Source organism: Protopterus annectens, chromosome 5.part0 (genome assembly GCF_019279795.1).
Source record: "Protopterus annectens isolate FY-2018-M chromosome 5.part0, PAN1.0, whole genome shotgun sequence".
NCBI classification, from domain to species: Eukaryota; Metazoa; Chordata; order Ceratodontiformes; family Protopteridae; genus Protopterus; species Protopterus annectens.
Window position 1 is genome coordinate 737,000,791 of NC_056735.1, and position 21,605 is coordinate 737,022,395.

The 21,605-nt window shown below is 40.2% G+C and overlaps 1 protein-coding gene across 2 annotated transcripts in view; it reads left to right on the top strand.

Moving 5' to 3' along the window:
* Window positions 1-21,605, top strand: part of DYNC2H1 (dynein cytoplasmic 2 heavy chain 1) — a 6,555,988-nt gene that overhangs the window by 5,463,804 nt on the left and 1,070,579 nt on the right. For both annotated transcript variants that reach the window (XM_044072582.1, XM_044072581.1), the window contains one exon: window positions 20,252-20,377. In XM_044072582.1, the coding sequence (XP_043928517.1) occupies window positions 20,252-20,377 (126 nt within the window). The remainder of the gene's footprint in view (window positions 1-20,251; window positions 20,378-21,605) is intronic.

Here is a 21,605-nt window from a genome sequence, read left to right on the forward strand (position 1 = left end):
CTCTTGATTCTTCTAGTAAACTCTCATGCTCCCTTCCTTCTCTCCAACATTTTCCATTGAAACAATGGAAAAGGTTTCACATATACAATTTCTCTGTGGTCTTTATTACCAGAAGATCAAGAAGCAGAATCTCCTTATGTTGCACAGCTCAGTTTTTGTTGGGCAAACTTGTGTATTTCCTCCTTGGCATGTACTTCATCAAAAAACGATTTTATCTCTCCAGGAAAGAATACCTTGAGGACAGCTGGGGACAGTATTTTGAATCTCACACCTTTGTGTTGACATTCCCTGAATAGTGGAATGAATTTACTCCTCTTCCACCTGGTTACAACGAGTAATCATTCTCCACAAACACTCTGCTGTCTGCCACTTTAAGTGTTTTGTCCTTCTGCCACAGTTTTGTCAGAATCAACTACTTCTGCTGGTGGGATTGCATCTTTATTATAAAAGGTCTAGGTTGCTTGCTCATAGCCAGGTTAGGGGGATACACACAATGTGCCCTTTTAACTAACAATTTCTGCTGTGGAATACCAGTCCATTTGTTTATTTGTGCTTTCTTAAAATTAATGCAGTCTGTTCCTTCCAGCTTCTCTGGTATAGCTGATTTTATCTGTGTGCTCTGTCTTCTAATTCTATTATTTTTTGAAACACCTCTTCCTGAGCAGTCTCACATTCAGCCAGCGTTTTCTTTGTTTCGGCCTCTGACTTTTGCAGCTTTATCACCTCACCTGAATATTTGTTTAAAGCTTCTTCAATTTTTTTCCAGTCTTTTGTTGTTTGTGCTGATGTATTTGCTCCATTAGCATTTAATTTATTTTAACTAGGTCTCTTTGCAGTTGTCTTGTATCTTCCTGCAGGTTACTGGAAGTCATGTCTGGAGGTTGCACCACTTTTTGTTGAACAGCTGTCGAACTTTCCCCAATCTGTGTTTTTTTCTCAGTTTTTGTAGCTGATATTTTCCAGGTGCTCTGTGTTTCTTTTTTTCCTGACATCCTAGCAGTACACTTAGGATACAGTTACTGAAATTTACCCATGAACAGAAAAGTCTACTGGCCGCCTCTGTTGAATTTGTATTTTCACACTGGGAGAGCTAGAGTCAAACTGTTACTCAGTGTGCAGCCATCTTGGAAGTTCAACATCCAGTGTTTGATTAAAGATGCATTTGTTTTGCTTAACATGTGAATGGTGAAATTGCTTTAAAATCATTTTCTATGTCAGTAATATAACTATCAGACATTTTCCTTAATGTTTAAAAGTGTGAAGAACACCCTAACACACCTTAAAAATATCCTTACCATGTTGTACTTTAAATTTGAAGAAGAGTAACTTAACTTAGAACTAAATAAAATAGACTGGACATGGAAGCAATTCTACCTCTGCCTGGACATTATTTAACATGGTAGCACTTTTAGTAATAGGTTGGCGATATTCCCTCTTCCTCAGGGAAGACACAAGGTAAATAATGGCCATGGATATCCAGCAACAAGATAAAGAAATTAGTGAATTGAAGTGACAAAAAGTGGAAAGTTTGGAAGGCCAATAATCTGCAGTTATATATAGCAGTCTTCTTTATACTCAGTCAGCACTGCAAATTAGCACTCAAAAAACTGAAATCTACATTTTTCAGGAATAAACAAACTGTGATGCTGTCTTAATCAAAGCAATTTTGGAGAGTTTTTGAAGACATATCCCATATAGAGTTGAAAGAAAACAACAACACAGCCATGATGTATCCTCTCTCAAAGGAATTTTTGGAGAGTTTTCAAAAATATAGCCCATATAGACTTCAAAGAAAGCAACAGAAACAACCCCAGTATGGACTCATAGAAACTAAATGACTTTGTAGACTATATCTCAGGAGTTTGCTCCTATCCCTTCATCCACTGATTCAGAATTAAACACGGGCCCAACCTACTACGTCACCCATAAGCACCTTTCACTTCCCTAAAAAAAACTTTTACTAGTGTCCTTTTAAGTTTAAGCCTATAGATCTATTGCAGTGTGGAAAATCTTTGGAAAACTGGAAAAAAGTACACTTAACCCACACTCAGTGCTTCTGACATTTTTACATGGGGTAACACAACATGTAATGAAACAAACCACAGACAAATGCATTTAAATTAACCTGCATGAACCCATCTCAAAACCATGTTCCTTTCCTCCGCCATTGTCTTCGTACCCACATTTGTGCATTGCTGTGCTGCCAGAATTCTTGAAAAATTTATGTTCAATCAGTTTTTCAAGTATATTAGCAAATACGGTCTACTTTAACTCTTATAACTGGCTTTGATGGAACTATTGTCCAGTTACAGCCATTTGCTTTGTAACCGATAAACTTTACTCTTCCATGGACAAAGTTTGGCTTATATGTGGAATATTTTTTATGTGTCTCTTGCATCATCTTATGTCCTTCCTATCTAGTGCCACATGCTCAAGCCAGGTCTACCAGCTGCAGCTGCTGATTTTTCTGGGGCCAATCATGGGGGCTTAAGGCATCTTGGCCATAACCATTCCACCAGGAGTTTTCTGTTATGCCCTTCCCATAACTCCCCACCACCCAGTGTGGTTATGTGATGACACTGGGGGCTGGATGTGTAAAGGGGGTATACTGTTTATCCATCCTCCTCTGTGGCAGTTCAGCCATTCTCACCACCTTTATGGATCCTTAAACTACATCCCCAAAATGCAGTGTTCCCGGTCTCCTCCAAGGTTTGCTGCTAGGAGTGTCCATGTAACTGCTCACCCCATGGGATGGGCTCCCCCAGTTGCCTGAGACACTAATCGAACCTGGGTTGACTGGTCCATACTCATGACTTTATCCCTCTGTACCACCATAGTGGCACATATGTGGAATATTTGTTGATCTGAAAAGAGCATTTAAGAGCGTAAGTCACTCTGTCCTTATACAAAAAAAAAAAGAAAAACAATTATCTCAGCCCAAGCATAATAACCTAGCTTCAGAACTCCCTAAATTGCAGAATCTTTAGCATTTATTGCTTTGGGCAATGAATGAACATGTGTGCATTTATTTCAGGTATCCCAGTGAGATCTGTACTTGGTCCCATCCTTTTTTCTTTATTTATTGATATAATAACCATCATACCACTACGTGCAGTAACACTATATGAAGACAACATAATTCTACTCAACTCTGGTCCAGCCACCCAGAATGTCCAAGCTAACTTGCTATACTACTTTTACTGCCTTTTTAATCGTTTTCAACCAACAAACCAAAACAGAGCACAGATCAAATGGTCTCAGTGCTTTGTGGTCTACAACAAAAGGTAAGCCATAAACCCTCTCATGCTGCCACTTGCCTGGAAGAAAATAAAGTATGTTAGGTACTCCAGTATAGATGTCTTGGTCTCCTTCTAGATCCATTTCTAACCATTAAAACCTATATTGACAAAATGACTAACATGGTTGAGCAACAACTTAGACTGCTACTTAATTACCAAGTACCCAATACTGCAAGAAGAAAACTAAACCTTAGCAATTAACATTCGTATCTCACAACTAGAATACACTCTTCTCAATAACCACTCTATCTCCAGACAAAACACTAACATCATTCAAGTAACTATCATCAAAATGTTTAGCTTCATTACTGTTGCCCCTAAACAGAAACAGCATTGTAAATCTCTGTAATGCAATATGATAATCCTTCCCTTCATTGCCATGTTTTCTGTCATCCAGTCTTACCTTCAGACTGCTGTATACAAACTGTTTCCCCACACATAAAATGAAATTCTTCGCAGATAGCTAATACGCAGTTGACGATTGCATTAGACTTCAGAAACTGACATTTCAAAAAGTTGTAGGAGAAAAAAAAAACTTCTCAAGATTAACTTCATCAAGTTGGAATTACCTTCCCTTATACATTTGTATAACTATTGTATATTCAGAGATTATGAAAATACTCTGTACATGTCTTTAGACCTTATCTGCTCCAGCTTTAGAGGAAATGGCTAACACCTGCTCTCCAACTAGTCCTTATATTCATACCTCTTAACCTCTTAGCCCAATTAATCTGGACAAAGCCTGCCATAAAGTACAAAGGCCCAAAAGTAGGAACAGATTTGAAATATTGCTCTTATAATCTTAGAAAGTTGGTAGAATAACAGTATATGTATTAAAATGAATTTTCTAGAGAATGTGAAGTCTGAAACTGAAATGTATGACATTATTTACTAATTTTACTGCTCAGATCAGCCCAGTGATTTGCTAGAAAACCAAAACGTTTCTTTGGAACAGACTGAAATTTTGAGGTAAAAATCTTGAGATTCTGCAAAAATCTGGGCATTTGAGACATGCTTATATTATTAGAGTAAGCTAAGTGCTAATTGTTAACTGTTGACATTTCTGAATTCCATTTCTAGTGGTGCTGGTGTACCTATCATTATACTTTCTTTGGTAGATAACTGTTCTTATTAGTTCTTTGTAAAGATTTGTAATAGCCATAACTGTTCTTATGTTAAGAATTTCACCGTGGTGTAATTTTTAAAAATTTTTTGTTAAAGTTAATATATTTGTTGATCAGGGTAGAGTGCTGATCAGTCACTTTCAGTCTCAGTCTGGAATTAACAGCTACCAATGTACACTGCAAATACAGAAGTATACAATCTTTATAACAGGTTATGTAAATTTGGGTAGTCGATGTTGTGAAGTGGTCAAAATTTTGGAACTAGTGAGACAAGAAGGTTACAAGCGAATGTGTACCTTTAAGAAGACTGGAATAAGGAATCTGTGCACATTAATAGAATAAGGTTTATAGCAAGGATTGAAAACATTGCAGTGCAAATGGAATCCAAGACAGAAGTTAGTGTGCAACCTTTATACAGGTGTTGATTGTAAGAAAGTACCATTTGAGAAAAGTTTACACAGAAATTCTCAAGGTCTTGGGAATTTCCTGTACAGTACTACAGATGCAACCCAGAAAGTAGAGCTGTTGCACAAAATTGGGTATTCCTTTGCCTTGCCTGTTTGTTTCAGCCATAGCACCTCTGAGGACATGCCCAGCTGTCTTTCTCTAGAAGTAGTCTAGGGTCATATATCTCTCCTCAGCTTGGCTAGTTATCACAGATGAAGCAGGGAAGTGATTTACAGAAGCTACAACAATTCCATTTACTACTTTTACCCAGCTGACCTCCCATTCCCTCCCAGATGGCCCACCCTGCCAAAAAGAGGCAGCCAAAATGGAGGTAGCAAACTGCCTTGTAAAACAGAAATCCAAGAGGTCTCACCAGACCAGAACAGGTCCAAGGTTTACTCATTATTTGTACTCTCCAGAAAAGGAAAAGATCTCAGGCTGATCCTAGGTCTAAGCAGCCTAAACTTTTATATACAGAAAACCAAGTTCTGAATGGTCTCCGAGCAGTTAACCCTTCCTACCTTTAGAAGGGAGATTTGATGTGCTGTTTGGATCTCTAAGATATCTATCTGCACATCACAATAGCTAAGCCATCCAGGGAAATTCTGTCTTTCATGGTGAGATCCAGTAATTATCGCATCCAAGCCCTTATGTCTGGTTTCCTCACAGCACCCAGGATGTTCGCTAAAAGGATGTCTGCAGTGGCTGTTCACTTCAGACTACATTGGGGTCAGAGTGTTCCTCTACCTGGACAGCTGGCTGCTGTCCCAAAAATGAGTCATTGATTTCAGCATGAGACCACTTAATCTGGGTTTTCTGCCCTTGAATGTTTCATTGAACATGCTGGTGTTCCAGCTGAAGCCATCACCAGCACAAGTATTCATATGTTGCCATCAGGACACAGTTTGCAAGTTACTGTGCCTCTTTTCACACTAGGCATACATCACTCAGCAGTAGTTCAGCTTTTGCTGCAGCATCCAAGTCTGTCAGCAGCATTAGTACTAAAGGATTTAGGTCTCACGGCAGCAACTATCCACTTGTTTCCCTTTACAAGGTTCCATATGAAGTTCTTAAAGTAGGCTCTGCAAGTACAGTGGTCTCACTCATTAAACTTTATGAAATAAAACATTCAGTTTTCAAGAGCTTGTTATAAACTTCTTTGGTGTGTATAACTACACGTCTTAGAGAAAACCAAGGTCATCATGGATTCCTGTGGTGTAGGACAGGAGGCATTGTTCTGGGCAGTAATTCCAAGGGAATTTAATCAAGACACCAACTTTTGCAGAAATATCTTGGAAATTAAGGCAGTCTTATTGTTGTTGCAGGCTTTTTAGATAGAACCATCTTTCTTAGATTGCATTTGCTATCCTCTCTGACAGCAAGTCTGCAGTGTGGCTTGTCAACAGACAAGGAGGAACCGGGTCCTAACTCCTGTGTTGTGAGACCATGAAGCTGTTGGAATGGGGAATCGACACTCCTTTCTAACAGCAACACACATTCTCAGTCAAGCTAACTCCTTAGCATATAGGCAAAGCTTATACCTTCTGATGCCACATGAATGACCTTGGAGTCTGGTTATGGCATAGATGATCTTACTTCATTGGGGAATGCTTGCTGCAACCTGCTTGCATCTCTTTTGAACACCAAGTGCAGCAATTTCTTTTCCCTTATCTTTCCACAGGGCTAGAGAAGGTGTCCTCCAGGTTTTATTATACACCTTTCCTTCTACACCTCCAATAATGTAATTCCTACAGAAAACAAAAAATAGCAGTGACAGAGTCATTCTCATAGATCCATTCTGGCCCCAACAAGTGTGGGTGGTTCCCTGGGTTATGGCTTCACCTTAAAGAAGTCTTTTATTCTGACATTTTAACCAGGTCTCCTGTTTCATCTGAACAGCAACTCTCATCAAGATCTCCACTTAATCAGCAAGATCTCCACTTAATCAGGATAACCAAGCAGTTTCTCCAATTCCAATGATGGCTAGGACCAACTTACCCTCCCAGAGAGGTCCAAATCACAAATTATCTCCAGAAACATCCACTAAAAGATATACAAGTAGACATAGATAAACTTTTCCATATCTGCAACTTTGCAAAGGGCAACTCCTTCCTCTGCCCCAGTTCCAGCTCGCATTTTTGACAAATGGCCCAATTTTCTACCTGAGGGTACATTTCACAGCTGTTTCTGATTTTCATCAAGGGTTTAATTCTACTTCCTTAGTACACCTGAAAGTTTGCAAGGCCATCCTTTGGGGACCTTTCTTACTAATACTACTGTTTATAGACTCAAGTTTGTCAGTGGGACCTCCATTTCATTTCAGACATATTCACATGTTCCTGTTTTGAACAAGTAGCCACAACAGACCCAAAGTACTCACTTTGAAAGATTTTAGTTTTGGTTGCAGTAACATCAGTTAGAAGGGTTTCAGAACTGCAACTCCTATCTTCCCACCATTCCTTCTTAATTTTCCATAAAAACATGGCTACATTAAGAATGAATCCGGCCTTCATGCCTAAAGTGGCCTCAAGAATGAATGATTATAAGAAAGATGATCAGTTTTTTTGCTTCTTTTGCTACAAGCAGACTCGGCTATAAGATAACCTGACTGTATTACATACTTTTATTTTTGCAGTAGTAAGACTATACCAGGTAGAGCTAGAGCTCATTCAATAAGATCAGTGTTCTGCATATTTAACCTTTTTAGAAATTATTTTGTAGATGATGTTTGTATTGCTGTAACATGAGCTTATCTGCATACTTTCGCAAAACACTATAAACTGAATGTGATCTCAAGGTCTGGGTCTTACTTTGGCACCACCTCTCTTAGAAGTATTCTGTTATGATAGCACCCAGGACATTCAGCTGGAGAGACTGCCCTGCTGAAATGACTGGACTGGATCATGTAAGATACAAAGGTTATACACTTAGCTTGAATATAAGGTCTCCATGTTTCATGTCCATCAACTTTAACATGCCCTCACCACCTTCCCCTCTTGTAAATTATTGTGCCCCTTTGCACAAACCTAGTTGACCTGACTTTTCCTTTCATAGACAGTACTGTGGTTCTTGTTTTTAAGACTAGGTTTTTAAGAGATGGCTTTGATTTTGGATAAACTCAGGGTGAATAGGAGAGGAACGCGTAGTGCATTTTGGGAGTAAAGGGTGGACTTCATATTCTAGGAAAATCCCTAATAATGCACCCTGTGGTGACCAGTCCTGCTGTTTGAAGTGGCTGACTATGGATGTTGAAAATCTAATGTTATGGTCAGTACATACATTTCAGTTTTGTTTGTCTTCTAGAGAGGCGTGTGATTTACTGCTCATTTTCATCTCCATGAAGAAGTTAGTATTTTGATTGACTTGTTTTACCAACTATTTCATCTTCAGGATATGGTCTTCTCATGGGTTTTAAAATCATACTTTCTCTTTGGTCAGCAAAGTTGTTTTTTTTTTTTTTTTTACTATCTACAGGATTGGCCCAGTGGCTCCTCTGCCTACAAACAGTTGATTCATTATTTCCTCTGTCAGGGTGTGAGCCCTCCCATTGTTAATTCCCTGGTAGAGACAAAAATCAGGTGTTAGGGAACAGGCCAGTCTGTAGATCCTGTGGACTGTCTTAGCCCTACCCCTGCTGCAGACTTGCGAACTCTACTGTAGCTGCTTTGGGAAGTGCATGCTTGTGTTCGTTCATGCATAACCTCTTGTTCAGGTGCCACACTGATTACATTGTGGGCTCACTAGTCTCTTAAATCTGTTGCATTTGCAGTTGCTGTGAGCCAGGCTGCCTTCCTCCTTTCAGAGTGGGTGAGCTGGTATCAGCCTTTCACTGCCATCCTCCTCTGTATGATCCCTGCCACTGTTCAATCATTGATCAATTTTACTTTGCAGAATCATGGGGTGCATTAAGGTTTTAATCCTACTGTGCAGTGGGGTCGGGTCCATTGGATTACAGGTCCTGCAGCCGTCTGCAGTTCCTGCCTCAGGAATGTTTCTGTCTCTTATGCTTTTCAGCTTTCTGTCCATTAACATTTGATCTAGTAAGCAAACCAGCTCCATTGGTATGCAGGAACAAAGTCCTGACTACAACTCATGTGACCTGAGTTCATTTAGCACCTTTAGTGTCTGCTGTACTTGGCATGAGAGATGGGCATACCTATCTTTGAGGAGTTAGGGTTGTGGGGGGGTGGTGGATTGGGTCCATCCAGTACCATAGTCCCTCTGAGAAGGGGTAGTGATGCAAAATATGGCCCAGACCAGGAGAATATTTTTGGTATCCAGTCTGTGGAAGAGGTAGCCCTCATTTTAAGAGCATGGAAGTGTGCACTCCTGCAAGGAGGGTCTAATGATTCCTACAGTGATACTGGTGGTACTGGTAATTTATCCTGCTCTCAAGTGAGGAGTTAGGATTATATTAAATGCTCTCTCATTGCCAAGGGCATCATCCACTACTAAGGCTGCCTGTATGAATACCTCCTTCAGCCTGCTGTTGCCCAGAGTAGTGAATACCATGGATGGGGCAACAAACTGGTCTGGCCATTTGGGACAACCTAAAGATTGTCAGGTGCAGTGGCAAACACCATATAGGAGTAGAACAGTAAAGCTATGATTGTGACCCAGGCAACCCAAGTTCAATTAGCAGCTCAGACATCTGACAGTGCTGGCAGGAAGGATGGGAATGCCTATCTAGGGGGAGGGATGTGCCTGCATATGTAATGAAACTGTGGTGGAAGCTGGAGTTCAGAAAATCTTGTTTGACTTTGGGAGGTTGGAGGATAGAGTAGATATCATTCCCCCTGTATGGCCCAGTGTAGGGCATGTGATCCAGGTACTCTTCATCATTATCTGTCCAGCTTGTCAGTGATATTATCATGTAAGGTTGGGACATAGGGCTAGAAGAAAAAGTCCAGTATGTTCCTGTCTGCCTCGATCCTCTTTCAGGCATGGGAGATTGCACAGCCCATGATGACGGAGGGGTCTTTTATGCTCCAAAGGACAAGAATCACCTGACACAGGGACATGTCTCGGTGCCCCCAAGGAGGAGGCAGCAGAAGATAGAGCTATAGAGAGAGCTAGGAGTTCAAAATTCATTGGTTAGATGAGAAGGAAAAAAAACATATAAGGGAAAACAAAATAGCTGAAAATGGGTGTGTGCCTGAATCTGTGCAGTGGAATATCCTGTATTCCAAAACTGCGGGATGCCAGTCATCCTCATAGTTTTTGTTGCTGCTATTTTTTCAGGAGGATGATTACTGTTTGGATTATTCTCAGTACTTTCAGATTGCCAGGGATAGTGTGGACTACATGCTGTATATGTGAATTTTTGACCTGCACATTATGGACCATCAGACATTCATAGGTGTCCCTTGTCTTGAGAATGTAGACTGTAATCACAGTTGTACGTTGTGTGTGCATTTTTAATGTTTTAGGGAATTGGAATAATAACCCACACACAGGAGGCATGAGGCTTTTTAATAGGATCAAAGGAAGTTACTAGGCTACTGGCCCTGAGGCCCTTACAAGCCTAGCCAAGAATTTAGCCTATGTTCCAACAAGTCGGCACCCTATGTCACTGTTCAACAGGGACACAGGTGGAATCCCAGGGGTGTTTTTTTTGTTCCCCATCCAGTTGACTACGTTGCGCTTAAAAAGATTTAATGATGTACTGTGCTTGACGTGCAGAGGAAGTCTATTCCACAAAATGGGGAGTCTCTGGAACCAAATCTGTCCCGCCAACAAGTCCTGTTGATGTCACAGACCAGGTTGAGTTTGTGCATTCAGGTTACTCGAGTGGAGCTTGGCTTGCAGATGTGCAGCAGTCCCATCTAGGTGGGGTCTAAAATTGCTTTGTATACTAGACAGAGGTCACCTCTGGGGAGTCTGTAGGAGACTGAGTAGAGGGACAGGGCCTTTAGCCTATATGTGTAGGGTAGATGTTTGAGGTCCTGGATTCTCCTGGTGAGGAACCTCTGTGGTCTCTCCAGTTGCTGCATGTGCTTTGTAAGGTACATGTTGAAAGGGGCATTGTACTCAATAATGGGTCTTATAAGGGAGGAATACAGGGATGTTATGATCACTTTGTCCCTGGATGAGATACCCTTCCTAATGAGGTGGGCCGTGTAGAAAGCTTTCTGTACAATGGAGACAATATGGTGGTCAAAAGTCAGTTTGCTCTCAGCCTGGGTGCCCAAGACCCTTATGACTAATTGCATGCTTAGGATCTTATTATCAATGTGATAATTTGTCGGGACATCATTCTCCCCAAAGGGGATGATGATACATTTTTTGGCATTCGTTTTCATGCCATATTTCTGGCCCCAGTCATTTGTTTGAGTGAGACCCTTTTGTAGGATGTCCACATCACTAGGGGAATTGATGACAGCTCCCAGCTTGCAGTCATCTGCAGACTTGATCAGCCATAGCCCACTGATTTTGGCCAGCATCTCAGAAGAGTGTATCCCAAACAACAGAGGCTCCAAGACAAGACCGATCCCTGGGGTACACCACTCATTCTGGGTCTACTGCTTCAGGTGGCTTCCCCTATTTTGACTAGGTGGGTTCTATCACTGAGCCAGTTTGCTACCTGTCTGGTAACATATGGATTGATGCCTGGTTGAGAGAGTTTATCAATTATACCCGAGTGGGGAATAGTATTGAAGGCTTTGGCCAGACACTTCCTTGAGGAGGATGATTTCGTCCTTTCGGGTATTCCTAATTCCATGCAGCTATGTAAATGTTCATATAGTACTTTGGTGTAGGTTTGGACATTTGTGCCAGTTCCTAAGAAGGGGGTGAGGTGTGAAGCTGTTTATACCTTCCCTCAGGAGGTTGTAGTCAGCTCTGAAGAAGTTTTTTTTTGTTTGACCCTAGCTGGGGGGGGGTTCAGGGGGTCGGGGGAGATGGTGGCTGTGAAAATGACTGCTTTGTAGTCTGATCTTACCAGGGATGATGACACTGTAGGGACGATGCAGTGTTCACTCATGTTGGTTAATACCAAGTCCCAAGATATTTTTACCTCTTGTGAAGGTGTCGACCAACTGGTCCAAGGCATTTGTATCGATGAAATCAAGGAATCTCTGGGCATTTGTGTTTTGGCAAGAATATTTCTTTGAATCTGTGGTTGGATAGTTAAAGCTGCCCGGGATCGGGGTAAAGGGTTGAATCTTGATAGATTCGAAGAGGTCCAGATAGCTGGAGTGGGCATCTTGAGTCAAAGTTGGTGGCCTATAGCTAGGTATTATTTGAATAGGGGTCTTGTCAGTTGTTAACTGCACCTGGAGTGTTTCCTGTGCATCATACTATTTGACCAGCCTGGAGGTGTGTATGTCTTTTATATATATATATTGCAACTCCACCTCATTTTGCTTTGCTGCTCACGGTTTGGGGTTTGAATGTATGATACAGTGAGTAACCTGGTATGGTTGGGGTGCTCTCCATAGCTTTGAACCAGGTTTCTGTGACTGCACAAATGTTAGCATCTTGCAGGGTTAAGAGTGCTTGCAATGAGTGCAGTTTCATGTTTAGACTCATAGCATTTAACAGCATGACCTTTCATTTATGTTTTGATAAAATTTTCATGTTGGTAGTTTTGACCTCATGGCATTGCCTAAAAAAGGCACTATGGGGAAGGCAAGAGCTGTTGCCAGGAGACAGTTGCAGCCTTGTCTGGCGAAGCATTGTGGTTTGTCAGTCATGTCATCCCAGGCTGTCAGGTACTGGATCCCGTAGGAGTGACAACAAAAACTAAGCCATTTGTTAAAGTCAATTATTTTCTGTTTGTACTGAGGCATCATTCTGGGTGACAGTAGACTGCTGCTTAAGGCTAGGAACATACCTGCCTGGGACACATATTCAGCGAGCTCAATCGTGACTCTCTTCGTATAGTCCAGGGATGTATGTCTCAAGTCATTCACGGCAAAGTGGACTATGACAGAATCATAACAGTACCTGTTGAGTGACTTGAGTGCATGGGTGATATGGCGGTTTCTGGCACCCGGCAAACAACTAACTGTGACTTTCTCCTTATCCAGCCTGGTGAAGGGCATATCTGTGTATCTCACAGTGGAGTCTCCTATGACTAATATGTTGGGTTTGTATTTAGGCCTTAGTGGCTGTGAGAGGCATTTGTGTGCACTGTGTGTGGTGTGTTGAGCAGCGGGGTTTGCATGTGTTTTTGCCTTGGAGGTCTCTTTTATTTGGGTATGTTTTTGTTGAGGACCTCTGCATATGTGGGGGTGTGTTGTGTAGGTGTGATTAGTGTTTGAGGTGTGGTGTTCTTGTTGACAACCTTCTCAGTGCCAGATGTACTGTCTTGTGGGGAAGACTAGGTGCTTGATGTAATTGCATCTCTCACAAATTGTGTTCCTAGGTGATAGTAGTAGAGGGTTGTCCGTGTACATGAGGCATTTGCTGCACTGTCTCAGGATGCCCATATCAACCAGACTGGTAGGAGAAAACATAGGTAATTGTCCATCCATATTTGTCAGAAACTGAGGGAAAGACGCCAGAGAGAGCTAAGAAGGTGAAGGGTGGAAGGTCTAAGAGCAGTACTACTGGGGTGATCACACAAGTGCTACTAAGGGAAAATTTGTAGCTGGAATACCACAAAAGGGTTAAACAATGTGTAGCTGAAGCTCTGGATGCAGCAAATCTGCATCTAGACTATGCTACTCAATTTCAGGTTAGGAACAAAGTAAAAGACTCACAAAGAGGCACAAATTAACCACTTACAGACACAAGAACAGAACTTTACAGTATGAAAAAGATACAGTTAAACAGTAACAAAATGCAGTTAAACATTAATGAATTGCAGTAGATAGCAAAGAAATATAGTTAATCACTAAATTGCTTTGAAACAGTAGCTCACAATCACAACAGTAAAAAAACAGCTTAAATAAAGCAGCAATTCAGTAGAATGCAAGCATCATTTTAATAAGGCTGTCAACAAGCAGTAATAAATGCGGTAAACTAAATGCAGTTGAACTCCTAAGCACAAGTAGCAAAATGAAGTAGGAAGAGGCACATTTTTTTTTTCAGTAGAAAATGAGGAGACAGAAGATAATTCAAGGTTGAGAAGCTAAAGGGGTGGGCCTTTACAACTTATCCCACTGTACACAGTAGAATGAGCGGATGTAATGGGACTGGGGGGAAGTGTCCAATATCAAATTTATATTAGAGGTGGGCAACTCAAAGCCACCACGCTTTAATACCACAACAGCAGCTGAGCGGGTAGGTGGGTGGAATAACCAAAATCAGAACAGAGGTGAGGATTGAATTCACTAAGTCTAAAAAACAGTTGCACAGTTTAAACAGATATGCAGCAGATGTTTTTAGTAAATCAGAAGTGCAGAAAACAGTTGAAAATAAGCACTTATCTTTTCCAGTCTCACAGCAGAGCAATGGCAGAAGGCCTATCTATATTTTGAACTGAGGTAAGTCTGTTGCCTCTCATTTCCATGAATGATCTGTAACTGGGTATGCAAGCATCTCTTGCTTTAGACTGCTGATGTAATATGTGTATTGCAGATGGCAGAACTCTATTCGATTTCTGTCTGAGTTGACATATCTGGCCAAAACATTATATCTCTTACTCTGTGAACTTCCCTATTCCCAGATGTGATTCCTGTGTAGTGTCAAGCATTTGTGTTCTCAGTTAATTGAAAACTCTTATTTTATCAGCTTTGAACTTCAAGCCTTTGCATATAGCTTAATTCTTTCTTGAAAGAATAATAAGGCCATATTTATTTCTTTACTGATGACTAGGCTAGGTTTTCATTTTAACATCTTTCATCCTTTGTGTTTTTTTAAGTCAGCATCATTGCGTCTTTGAATTTTTTAAGCATTTGTTTCAGTTTGTGATAACTGTGGACCAAAAGAGTCATTAGTTTTTCTAATAATTCTTCATGCATCTCTGGAAAATATGTTGTACTCAGAGTATATGCTAACTTGCCTGACCTGTATTTCACTTTTAGATACTCTGTAGGTTGAATAACATCCTGTGCAATGCAGAAACAATTAGAATATGCTTTGCAAGGTCTTGTGTCCTTTTTCCATTTGAACAGCTTGCCATTTACATATTTGTGAAGTGTCAAATGTCCATACATGACTGCCAACAGTTTTTTTCTGTCTGAGAAAATCTGTTTTATGCTCCTGTAAATGTGTTTGAGCACTGGACAACAGGCACTTTCTGTTGTAAGCTCACATCTTCTGTACCATTCTGACTAACACCTACTTGAAGCATCAGTGGCTTATTCCTGTCATAGTATTGTAACTTTGGAGAATCTATAACTGGTTTCTTTAGCATTTTGAAACTCTTCCTGTTCATAGGTCCATTCTCAAGCTGTACCTTTCTCATCTCTTTTTTAGAGGCATAGTTATTGCAGGCATATTGGGTACAAACTTCACAAGATTCTGCAGCATTCTTAAGAAACAAAATGCCTGCTTTTCTTGTGGCCTTGGCATTTGCACAGATGTTGGATTTTTTTCTGGGTTAGGTTTCAGATCCTCTGACTTTAGAATATCGTCCCTGTTTTACAGACTTGTCATTCTAATTTTATGTTTCCACTTTTTTATTTATTTATCTGTTAACCAGGTAAAGTGAACTGCCATCATAGACCCTTTCCAGCCATGGCCCAAGCGAGAAGGGCAAGGGAACTGCAGAGTGTGGTTACTTTAGAATAATTTGGCTTGAAATTATGTGGACTTAAGTCTTCAGCAGTGTTTTGTCAGGCTGAATGTCTTATCTCGCACCGGTAAGTCATCAGTTATGTTCACAATACCTTTCAAGCCTTCAGTTATCTGGGCAAAAGCACTTTGCAATGCCTTTTGTACTTATGAATTACAAAATGGGAGGTATAAGACCCTGTATCTTCCTAATGCAAATTAAATGTACACGATGTGGAGTTTATTTCATGTAGCTTTTTTTCTGCTAGAAACCTTGGTTTACATGTAGTACTGAAAAAGCTAGCACTTGACATTCTTTAGACTACATCTTTAGCTGTAAATAGTGAACTGTGCTTTTTAATCACTTTTTTCAAGTGATGTGTATCAGTACAAATGTGCCTCGCCCATTCTTTTAACACCATTTGCTTCTTAATGACAGCAGTACTTTCTATTGTGTTCATTTTCTCTTCAACTTTACTTCTTAGTATTATGGGAACATTTGTAGGAACATGAAAAAGTGGTGCAGTCAAGTTTTATGTATTATGTTGCAAGCTTCCTAAGCCTGCAAATAAAACAGTGCAGTTGTGCAGGATATCAGTGTTAAGGCTGTTCACATTAGCTGAAATGTCTCTGTGACTACACGACTGATTCTGTGCACATCTAGCATTTGGTTTTACAAGCTATTTGGTGGCGTGTAGGGATAAAGCCCAGACTGCAGCCCAGGCGACCCAGGTTTGACCAGCAGCACAGATGACTGACAGGCAAGGAGGGATGGGTGTGACCCTCCTGAGGGGAGGGCAGTGGCATGGGCATGTCCTGTGATGATCCATGATAGAGGCTAGGGGCATTGCTGGGTAGGAGGCATGGTCCAAAGAGAAAAGATGGAGGTAGACATGACTGAGTTGCTGTGGAGGCAGGACAGTATACCTGAACTTCTCCATTGCATGCCCACCCTTTGCACATAACCACAGATGTTGCAGTGCAGGCCAGTAAAAAAAAATAAAAAAACAATGAATCTGGATGGCAAAGACTCACCCCCAGCATGTCCTGAAGATCCATGACTGACCCCAGCATATTACTGAGCAAGTCCTGTCAGGTTGGAAGTAGCTGGTAGAACTGACAGAGACATTGAATACTGGGTAGTAGTGCCGGAAAATAACGTAGAAGAGAGAAAAATAAATATTTGGTTTTACATTGTGAATTTATTTTACCACCTCTTACTTTCTCTCAAAGCACACAAACCATCATACAGTAAACTCTCAGTTAACTGGAACTCAAGCAATCAGAACAAAAAAATTGAAGAAATACAGTACAATTTTCATGTGTTGCACTTTCTGCCCCCCCCCCCCACGCCCCGTCAGAAACATGCCTTGTGTTTTTAGAGTTTTATAAAGGAAGATTGTAATAAACTCCCTCTCTGCCAAACCTAAGAACAAGCAAAACCAAACAAATAGTATAGGGTACAGTATTAGTCAGGCCTATTTTAATAGTAACTCTTCAAGCAACCAGAAACAGTTATCTGTCATCTTCCAATCCCCATGTGTGCCAGTTAACTGAGAGTTTACTTGCATATGGATAATTTACTTTCTAAGTGCTAACATTCAAAAATAAGTAAATAAGAGGTCAGTGCTTCATATTTTGGTGTGCTGACATGTCAAGAGTTTTGTCCATTGGTGGCATGTAGTTCATAGGTGTTTACTACGCTAACGATAACAAGGGCCTTTTTAAGCCTAGCCTAGTGGCAAGCAGAAATCAACAATGTGTACACTACTGAAACTTGGGTATTTTGCACCCCCAAAAAGTTTAACAGGGTATTATACTCTGTGTCTATGTTAAGTTTAAAGTCTATATACTGACCATTAATTCTTAGTATTTCCAGCAGTGTGACTTGCATTCCTGTCTTGGTGCTTTATATGCATTTTCAGATTTCACAGTTTTAATTTTTTTCACATCAGTAGTACCTACGAACAGTTCATTTTCATATCTATTTTCATCGAGGTGCGAATTCTTTTGAAAATGTTTTTTTTTTTTCTTTTCACACATCTTTGTAGAATGCCCTTCTGACACAGATTCTAACTTTGTATTAATCTTACTACCTAAGGGCTGTCAGTATTGAGTATGTGTATTATTTACTGCAGATAAGATTATTTCCCCATCTTTTCTAACAAACATTTATGGTCTTTTCAGTTGTTAGGACTAGCATTGAAAGTAGATACTGTATTAATTTGTTTGATGTGTTGAGGAAGTTTATTCCAGAGGCAAGGAATGTGCTGAGTTTTTTCACACTGTCATGTATCTTTGATCTTATTGTGGAGGTTAATGCCTTTGGCACAAGTGATGTATGGAAGAGGTTGAAAAGGGTAGGGACTTTAATAGCTTGAAGGGCAAACAGAGGTCACAACTCTGAAACCCAGTAAAGGACAGGATTTTTAGTCTTCCAGAGTAGCTTAGATTGTGTAGTCCAAAAATCTTCATGGTCAGTAACCTTTGGGGTCTTTGAGATTGATAAAGTTTTATGATTTACATTCCAAAAGGGCATTGCATTCAAAGGTAGGTATAATAAAGGAACCAAGAATGCATGGGACCCAGGAGAGATATCCCTAAAGATCATCTGATCAAGGAGGAAAGACATTCTTCCCACAAGTGAGACATGGTGATCAAGGAAGGATTGTCATCATAGGTATCCAAGTGCCAAATAATTGTATCTGTTTTGAGAGGGGTGCCAGCAATATGGTAAGGGGAAGGGTAGTGCATTTCCCAACTGTACTGCATTGTTTTTGACATTTAAGATGAGACTGTGATTGACTCATCAGGCATTGGTGTGTTTCAGACCTTGTTGGAGTTTGAGTGCCCTTGGGAGATTTAATAAGTACATGTAGTCTTCAACAAAAACTAAGCCATGGTCCCTTGACATCTGCTTTCACTTCTGAAAAGTAGATACCAAACAGGTGGCCTAAGATAGCCATTTTGGACCCCACTTTGAACACTCATTTAGCTAGAGGAGATATCCTTATTTTAACACCTGGTTGACTATCCAGTGGACTACATATAAGTTTTTATTAAGTTGGGAAAGTGTATTTATATGGTCGGTGTCATTGTCTGTACTTTTTTAATGTACCATTATACACTGGTGTTATTCACTCTGCTTTGCAATGTTATCTCTTTCTCGCAGGTCAAGACTAAAAATAAACATTATTTATTATATAAAATGCTTGTAAAGTAATAAGTTTTTAACAGCTTAAACTAGAAAATGATAGGTAGATCTACTATTACAGTAGTAGAAAAAGAAAGCACAGTTTAGTCGACAGCATGATATACCACAAAAGCCAGATGCAGAATAAATGGTTATGATACAACAAGAGCAACATACAATGAATTAAAGTCCTCATTTTATTTACAATATGTGTGGATCTATTTTCACTTTGTTGGAAGTAGGTATTCAGAGATGTGAAAAAAATAGAATGCCCCAGGATGAGATGCCTTTCCTTAGGACTGGGTAGTAGTGGTGGTGGCTGATGACTAAATAAAATCAGGTGAGGCCGGATGTGCCACATGTGGTTTGTGCTTGAAAGGTATTTGTGCTTTGGTAGGAATTAACAGGCCTCTTGCAGTCATTTAAAGACACGTGTCAGGGTAATTTTATTTGACAGCTTGACTGCTGCTGAGATAAAACATGGCACTAGTTTCGGTATCTTCGCATTCATCTTCATTGTGCTTTCTAACAAGCTAGAATTGTACCTCTTCATACTGAAATGCACTGGGACATTTGATTGACATAATGGGAAAGGGAAACATTAAGCATGCAGAGTTTGAAATTAAAAAAAAAAGTTGTTAAAACTTTGCCAAGTAAAACTAAGTACCAGCTGTAGTTTATATGTTTAATATTTTGTCAAAATGGTACATAACTTGTTCCACTATGTTCTGTTTATAATTAACAACTTCAAAAATCTGGGAGGTTTGTTTGAGTAGAGGGCAAGTCTGAATGTGGAGGTCAAAGCTAGAATCAGAGAAGCTGCAGCCAACTGGCACATAGTGTCAGGGGTAGGGTGTAAAAGAATAATACTAAATAAGTTGAAAAGTAACATGCAAAACAGTGGTGTGATCAGTGCTACTCTGTGGTACACAAACCTGGACAGTGAAAGCAGATCAGTTGAGGAAGCTAGAAGTGATGGAGATGAAGTGCCTGAGATGGGTGGTAGGATGCACACAATGGGACCGGCAAAGAAGTGAGGACATCAGAGCAGATGCCAAAGTAGCTCCTATTGCAGAGAAAGTCGGAGAGAACAGATTATGGTGTCTAAGGCACATATGCAGAAAAGCAGAAGACAATCTGGTGAAGAAGGTTTGGAACAGACAGGAAGAAGCAAGAGGAAATGAGGGCATCCAGCAAAGAGATGAATGGATTGTGTGATTGAAGACCTGTGACAGGCATGACTGTTGTAGAAAGTAGGAGAGTTGCACTGAGTCAAGAGAAATGGCAACAAATGACATGACACCTTATGTAGAAAAATGGGAAAAAGGGAGTTGATGATGATGATGGGATGATATGCAACAGTGTTGCTTTTCCAATGAGACCTCTTCCTTGTTAAGAAACACTTTTCTTATTATGACTTTGAAAATCATTGCAATTAATAATCCTTAGAACTTTATATTGTTTCTTTTTCACTAAGCAGTAATGAAAAATTTGAACTGCTTTTTCAATATATTTTTCTTTTCTAGGTGGCAATGGGTCAGGGTCAAGCTGATCTTGCTGTTCGGACCTTAAAGGATTGTGCACGTGATGGGGAATGGCTGTGCCTAAAGAATCTGCATTTGGTTACATCTTGGCTTCCTGTACTGGAAAAGGTAGGGGGTGAATTAAAAACTGATATTTGCCACTGTAGCCAACTCTGTGATACGAGGGCATAAAGCCCAACTCCAACTCGGATGTCCCAGCATCAGCTAGCTTCATGGGAGTGGAGGAGCCAGAGATGGGCTGGTAATAGAAAATGGGCAATGCTTTTTGCTTATGTGAATCTGCATGGTTTATAGATTAGTGATACCATCAATGTACCCTTAAAAGAAAGTTACCAGTGGCTGGGTCTTTATGACATGTAACTTTATCAGTGCAGTGCAGTAAAGGATCTGATGTTATTTTTATTCATTCCTCAACTGTTCGGATCTGACCCTTGGATCCGACTCAGCCGCATTTTTCAGCTCGTCGAACACTGAAACTCTCAAGCTGCTTCCTTACCCATAATGCCTCAGACACCTAACATACCTCAAATCTTGTTTGCTGCCTTTGCATACAGACGTGGTCACTGCAAACTTTTGAGTTAACAAACTAGTTTTTGTGAGTAAAAGTCTTTTTCAGAAAATCTTGTCTTAAAACATCTTTCTTATATAATTTCTGCTGTCCTCCCTTTTATATGTTATACTTTGTGTAAATTTTATCACCATAGTTGGTATTCCTTTTCCTTGTACTACTTTAGTACCTTTCTAGTTACCATCACTCCTTCCCCTTTTTCTTTCCCTGTTTTTCATTTAAAAAAAAAAACTATGTTTTTATACCCTTCTAGTTCTATTAAAAAGTTAGTTGAAAATGAGAAGCCTTTGGATTTAAAAAAAAAAATGTATGGCCTGCGGTCATAAAATACCTTCATCAGATGTGCATGCTAAATGTGTTTATTGTCTTGGCCTTGCGCATCTAGAGATAAGTTGTGATATCTGCAAAGGTTTTAGTCCTAGAGCTCTGATATACTGGAAAAACAAATTAATTTTAAGAGGTTTGGTCCCTTCACAATTGTAAAAAGCATCATCTGGGGCTCAAACCCCCAAGAAATCTGACAAAAGAGATGTAAAGAAGTGTTGCCTGGATCCAGCCTCCCCTTCAGCTCGTGGTTTAGAACCTCCTCGCAAAGTTTCAAAACCTTTGGATCCGAAGGTTAAACCTGAAAAGTCTCCTCGAATTAGATCCTCATCATTGTTCTTGGATACAGTTTCCTTTTGCCTGCCTTCTCCCTTCTTGGATAAGTCCCCTAGGCACTGTCATTCAAGTGCAGCCTTAATGGCATCTTCCACTCGTTCCTCCATA